General features: G+C 45.8%; 1 protein-coding gene across 1 annotated transcript; it reads left to right on the plus strand.

Moving 5' to 3' along the window:
* Positions 1 to 221: 221 nt before the first annotated feature.
* Positions 222 to 2,096, plus strand: LOC112777929 (uncharacterized). Its single transcript, XM_025822308.1, has 5 exons — positions 222 to 305; positions 387 to 502; positions 665 to 893; positions 984 to 1,402; positions 1,457 to 2,096. Exons 1-5 carry the CDS (start codon positions 222 to 224, stop codon positions 2,094 to 2,096), a joined length of 1,488 nt encoding a protein of 495 aa, XP_025678093.1.
* The last annotated feature ends 5,261 nt before the right edge of the window (positions 2,097 to 7,357 follow it).

Raw genomic sequence — 7,357 nt, forward strand, 5'->3', positions numbered from 1 at the left:
GGTACAGGGGAACATCTTCCGACCTCATTACATTGTGCTACACCGGCTGGTGTTGGAGCGGATTCTTTGATGATCCAGATGATAATGATGTTAAGCCGGATCTGATTGCCGATGACAGTGGCGATGACCTCGGAGCGAGTGACCCGAGAGGGGCTGCAGGTGGATCTAGTTCTGGCACACAGTAGTACCCACCCCATTTTTCATCATTGGACCTGGATGCCATGAGGCAGGATGGGCTTCCTGGGCAGGCTGCTGGATTTGGCGCTAGAGATGCAAACGGGTCTGCTGGTATGACAGAGTTCCAGGTTGGTCAGCAGTTCCAGGATAAAGATGAGGCCCTGTTGAGTGTGAAGACTTACAGCATCTGTCGAGGGGTACAATACAAGGTAATTGAGTCTGACTATCGCCGGTATGTGGGAAAGTGTTCTAAGTTTGGGAATGGGTGCACATGGTTGATTCGGTTGAGTCTCCGGCAGCGCAAGGGCATCTGGGAAGTGAAACGGTACAACGGACCGCATACGTGTCTTGCCACCTCTATCTCCAGCGACTATAGGAGTTTGGATTATCATGTCATATCGACATTCATTATGCCAATGGTGAGGGCTGATGCATCCGTCAACATCAAGGTGCTCCTAAATGCCACGGTCGCACACTTTGAATTCAGACCGACGTACAGGAGGGTCTGGATGGCGAAGCAGAAGGCTGTTGCCGTCATCTATGGTAACTGGGATGAGTCGTACAACGAGTTCCCTAGGTGGGTGTTAGGAGTCCAGTTGACCATGCCTGGTACAGTAGCAGTCCTTCGGACATGCCCTGTTCGAGTTGGGGGACAGCTCGATGAGTCTCAAGCTTATTTTCACAGGCTGTTCTGGACGTTCCCACCTTGTATCGAGGCATTCCGTCATTGCAAGCCGTTGGTGAGTATTGACGGCACCCATCTATATGGCAAGTGTGGGGAAACGTTGCTTGTCGCAATTGCACAGGACGAGAACTCCAACATACTGCCTGTGACATTTGCACTAGTCGAGGGTGAGAATGCTGAGTCGTGGTCCTTCTTTCTCTCTCACCTCCGTCAGCACGTGACACCGCAGCCAGGTCTGCTAGTTATTTCGGATAGGCATAACAGCATCAAGGCCGTGCTTAAGGCTCCTGATGGGGGATGGCTACCTCCGGCTGCATACCGTGCATTCTGCATTCGACACGTAGCAGCAAATTTTGCCCTCACCTTCAAGGGCAAAGATGCTCGGAGGCTTCTTGTGAACGCCGCATATGCCAAGACCGAAGTGGAGTTCGATTATTGGTTTGACATTCTGCGCTCTGAGAATCCGGCGATGTGTGACTGGGCGAACAGGATTGAGTATTCGTTGTGGACACAGTATTGTGACGAAGGGCGCAGATTCGGGTAAATGACGACCAATATCTCTGAGTGTGTGAATTAAATCCTGAAGGGTGTCAGAAACCTCCCTGTGTGCTCGCTGGTGAAGGCCACATACGGCAGGTTGGCTGAACTATTCGTCCGCAAGGGGAGGGAGGCACAGGCCCAGCTGGGTACCGGACAACAATTCAGTCAATACCTGGTAAAGTGTATCGAGGCAAATCTAAAGACGGCTAGGTGCTTCACGGTGACTGTATATGACAGGGATAACTCGGAGTACACCGTGGCAGAGACGACTCCGACTGGTTTGTTCTCACTGAGAAGCTATAGGGTCTCACTGGGTTCTCAGACATGTGATTGTGGATACTTCCAGGCACTTCATTTCCCATGTCCGCACACATTGGCATGCTGTGCCTACTCACGTGTTACTTGGCAGCCATACGTCCACCCGGTGTATCGACTTAGTTCGGTTTTCAGTGTATATCAGATGGGATTCACTCTTCCCATTCCGGAGGGTTTCTGGCCACCTTATGACGAGCCGACCGTTATACCGGACCCGAGTATGAGGCGTGCGAGGGAGGGTCGTCCACGGTCCACTCGAATACGGACCAATATGGATGAGGCAGATCCGAACCGGCCCAAGAGATGTGGCCTCTGTAGGCAACCCGGACACACTCGTCGGAGTTGTCCACAGGCCGGAGGACCCAGCCATGCAGGGTGAAATGAATAGTAATGTCTGGTTTTGTGTTCTGATTTGTTTTAGTTTGATCATCTGTACTTTTTTTTAGAAAACGATGTACTAGGTTTGCTAACTAGTCGGTTTTCAGTGCTGAAAATTCCGTCTCGTAGAAGATATGTATGTCAAATGTGTTACTAATAATGGAAATAAGTTACATAAGGAAAATACACATGTTATCACCGTCACTGATACACAATAACGCAAAGCCAAACTCACTGCTTCATGATCTGATGAACTAACGAAATAAAATATAACACTGATAACAAAAATATATAACATACAACAAACATAGCAAAATAAAATATAACACTGATAACAAAAATATATAACACACAACAAAGATAACGAAATAACATATACCACGTATCACAAATCATCTAAATAGGTGCGACCCCGTGCCACAACGACGTGGGACCCGTGTCCTATGACCTCTCCGGATAAGGGGCTCCTCATCCTCGATCTCGTCCTCTTCGTCCTCCGGGGGTGGCTGTGCAGGCGCCCTAGACTGGATATGTAAGGGTCTGGACGAGGATGGTCTGGCGACTGAATGTGACGGAGCAATATGTGCAGATGTCGGGGTCCCACCCAAGGCGAAAGACTAAACAGGGCCCACGAAGGGAGGCTCATTCAGATCGACATCTAACGCTGCCTGTGCCCCCGTCGTCTGTCCCCGTCGACGGGCTACCGCATCCTCCTGCATGATGGTGGTGATCTCATCTAGGAAATGTGATCCACCAAAATTCGCGTCAATCCCATCACCGGCAAGAAACTCTGAAAACATGGATCCCGAAATCACCCATGGCGTATTCTCCTTAGGTGTCTAGTCGTCAGCGGGAACACCAACGAAGTAATCTCTGAGCGGCCCCTCTCCTAGCCCAGTGTCAGCATGGCTCGATGGATCTCCCATATCGGATCCATACCACTCTCCACCATGTCCGCCATGAGCGGGCCTAACACCCCCCACTGGAGCTCCTCCTCCAGCGGCATGATCACCACAATCAGGGCTATCCTGCCTAGGAGCAGCCCCCCTCCTCCTGCCTCCACGCCCTCGTCATCGACCACCGCCCCTACCGGCCTCATCACCCTCATCCATAGCCTGGTCCAGCCATCTCCACTCACGCTGGCTACGATGTGTCCCGACTCGAGCTCTCCTCTCAACCCGGCGCCTGTCAGGAACGTCGTCAACTCGGTCCATATCTGGAACTCGGCTGGCACCCCTCTGCGTTGCCTCAACCGGAATAGGAATACCTCTCGGATCCCCCAAGTACATCTCAGGTGACAAGAACCTCTTTCCATGCTGATGCCACCAGGCCAAGAACTCATGTGAGGGTCCCGGGTCAACAACAACATCGAACCGTAACACGTGATCCGCACGTGTCTCCCAGTGAAGATGCCAATGCTGTAAATGGGACGGGAACCAACGGTCACCACCTCTCCCGTCCTTCGACATCAAGAAGTCGATGTTCAGGGCGGGATGTGGGGGAGGCTGTATGCCGCCGAACTGCGGTAACACTCTATCAACCTGATGCCACTCAACCACCGCAAAATATTTCAGGGACGTCACACACCGCCATAACATCGTATGCCGAGGCTCCAACACCTCCGGATAGACAACCTGGAGGACGTCGGGTGTGTTGTAGGACATCCATATAAACTGAAAAAAGCAAATCAAATCCATTTGACGAATTCGTTAAACCATATAAACTGAAAGAAGTAGTAACTACACATATGAGCTAAGCATACTTACATCCCGAGCATGTAACAAGTCGATCCTCAGTCGAGCCATCTGCACCCGAGGTCCCTTCTCGCTAATCCCAGGATTGTAACCTGACCACCTGCGTAGGAAATTAAACATGGTACTGCATTCATGAATGATTCTAAAAGGCATAAAATTGCATGCGAAATTGAAAATAAATAAAATAAGGATAAATAGTATAATACGATAGTGGTACCTCGAGGCAAGGGGCCAGCTAAATGCATCATACCCAGCAGGCCTAAAACCAGGAAACCGCCAAAAGATCCAAGACTGAAGTAACTGTAACGGCCCGACTAACTTCACGACATGTCTGTTCGCCACTCGGCACATGCACCAGTACAACCATGCTAGTGCCGCCGACCCCCAGCTATAGCCACCCATCTCCTCAAGCCTAGCCACAAACGGTAACTATCTGATGTGAATACGATTGCCGGACTTATCGACAAACAGCTGGGTGCCCAACAACATCATGATATAGGCACGGACAAAGCGCCTGACCGTCTCCTCATCTACCCCCTCGGGGCACTCTCTGAAAGTCTCCTGGAACCAGGTGCAATTCACTGTGAACTTTTGTATTTGGTTCGCGGGAGGTAACACACCAAGCAACTCATGGAACCACTGCCAAGCTGGCCTGCCACCCTCTATGTATACGTGGAAGTCTGTCAGGCAACCACTGATGTAACGTCCATCCACTGGCAACCCCAACTGGTATGCAACGTCTTGAAGTGTGATGGTGCACTCTCCGAACGGCATGTGGAACGTGTGCGTCTACGGATGCCACCGCTCCACGAATGCACTAACAAAGGGCTCGTCCAATCGGAACCATCTGTCGTTCAGTCTCGCAAGATGGTATAGTCCGGCCATCTGCAAGTACAGAACGTACCTCTCATCAAGTCGCATCCCCTGCTACCGCCGCATGCTCGTAATGCAACACTGGGGCTGGGCATTACATTGACCACATAATTATGACGAATTACAATACCACTAACAGATAAAATTCACGACGTAAACAAGTAACCAAAAAAACATGCAATAGGAGATATATCGGTCCACTACGGAAATTGCAAACAAAACCCACAAACATAGACCGCATCTACATTCCACATGCAAAAGCAAATTGTACTAAACTGCTAGCAAAATCGCATACTCAAACCGCATCCAAAAAATTAGAAAAATAAACCACATGCAAATCCACTTAAGAAAACTACGGGCAAAACCACTCATTAAACCACTCATTAAACCACGAGCAATTCCACTTACGAAAACCACGTGCAAATCCACTTACATAAACCACATACAATACAGCTAACCCAAACCACTAACATAAACCGCCAATAAAATCGCATGCAAAACCGCTATCATAAACTACTTGAAATACCGTTTTCATAAACCACTAACATATACGAATATCATAAACCACCATCATAAACCACTAACCTCGTCGTTGATCACCCCGGCTATATGAGCGACTCCATCCAGTCGATACAACCTTCCCGGATCGTCCCCCATCGCCTAAGTAAGCCGCTCTAGACTTTCTCGGACCGGTTTTGGGTCATTTTCTCTGAGATTTGGTGGGGTATGAGAATGGAAAACTGATTCGAATGAACTTGGTTCGAACCCCTTATATAGGACACTCACTTGTAATTCGAATCAACTCCTCTCGAATTACCTTTTGTTTTCGAAATGTGAGTAATTCGAATCTATTTGATTCGACCTTCCCCTTATTCACGTGTACCTACTAATTCGAATTGATACAATTCGAATTAAGCATCTATAATTCGATCCAAGTGGATTCGAATTACTTGATCGGCTTGCTTGAGAATAATTCGATGCCTATTGATTCGAATTATTAACGAATGTAATTCAAACAAAGTTGATTCGAATTACATTATAATGTGCTTTGGCTGATTCTCGAATCAGTTTCTTGTTTGGCTTATATGCGTTACACGTTTCCTCTCTTGGCTTAAATAGGTTTTTTACCCAAAAAAATTGAGAGGATCTATTTCCCGCTACAAGGGATTTGGATGTGTTAAGGTTGCTATAAAAAGGGTTGGAAAGATGGATGGTTAAAGTGAATCGACTCCGTTAGGTAGACAATGGAGGTTGTGAACAATGTGAACATTGGACTGTAAATTTGGCTCAATGAAAGTTAAAAAAAAAAAAACACACCACTCAAATTATCCAGACCAAAAATCTCATTCAGTTGTTCCAAAATTTTAACCATTTTCTATACCATAATTTACTAAATCAACATCTTCTTCCCCAAACCCTCTGCCGCCGCCCCTTCATCAACCATCCCCTTCATCGGCGTCAATCTCCCCCTCACAGACAACCATCCATATAGTTATTAAAATAATCATCCAGCTACCTAGTGAAATGACCATCCAACATATAATTGTATATATTTAAACCGAATCAAAAAAAATAACCATCCAATTAAGAATTAAAATAACCATCTGTATACCTAATAAATTGAATATCCAGCATATTTGACTTGTATTTATTTAAATCCGTTATCAATGCATGAACTTTTGCTACTTACCTTGTTAGATTGTTCACCTTCCACATCGCATAAGTTGAGAATGTTGTCATCTAAATGAGTAGAATTCTCATTGGTGAATGAGGATGGGGCATTAGAAAGTCCTTCACCCATTGAGGACTCCATCAACAAACACGTGACGGGGAAGGCACACCAAAAAAAAAAATTTCCAGTAACACTACTTCCAATCCTGCCTTATCAAGATATCCAAGTTATTAATTTGTTAAACACTTTACCATTGCCAATTTGGATTTTATAAGGAACGATAATCTTCTTTTCTTCTTGAAATATTGCACAGACATCATTCATTGCTACCTTTGGTTGCGGAGGGAACTGCCGCGCATGGTGAGGCTACAACGGTGTCGGCCAGGGGCTGTAGTGGCATTGGCACGATCGACAGGGGGTGCAGCGGCAAGGGGGAATGCATGGGTGCGGCTGCGGAAGGATCTACCTTTGCTACAGAAGGACAGCAGCGCGAGGTAAGGCTTCGGCGGGAGACTGTGGCGGTGTGCATGGGCTGCGGTCGGAGATTGGAAAGTTATGGTGAGATTAGGAGTAACAGTATGTAGTGTGAATGTATTTAATTGCTAATCCTAATTTTTCAAGTTTTGAAATTTAAAATTAAATAATTAATTAATAATCTGATTTTTTATTTTTATTTTTATTTTAATTTTATTTTTCTTTTTTAATCCATTGTTCATAATTATCATTATTTTTCTATACTTTTTCAGAGTGAAATAAGTGAATAAAAGATTTTTGGGAGGGTAATTGAAAGTGGATTTTTTTTTAATCTTTTGTAGGCTAGAAAAAAATCATTATTTATATTATTCGCAATTTTTATTGTTCACCTAGTGAGATTGAAAAAATTAAAAAAAAATAAAAAGTTTATATTTTAATATTTTATATAAAAATATATTTTTTATAAAAATATAAATTATAACTTTTAAT

Source organism: Arachis hypogaea, chromosome 19 (genome assembly GCF_003086295.3).
Source record: "Arachis hypogaea cultivar Tifrunner chromosome 19, arahy.Tifrunner.gnm2.J5K5, whole genome shotgun sequence".
NCBI lineage: Eukaryota > Viridiplantae > Streptophyta > Magnoliopsida > Fabales > Fabaceae > Arachis > Arachis hypogaea.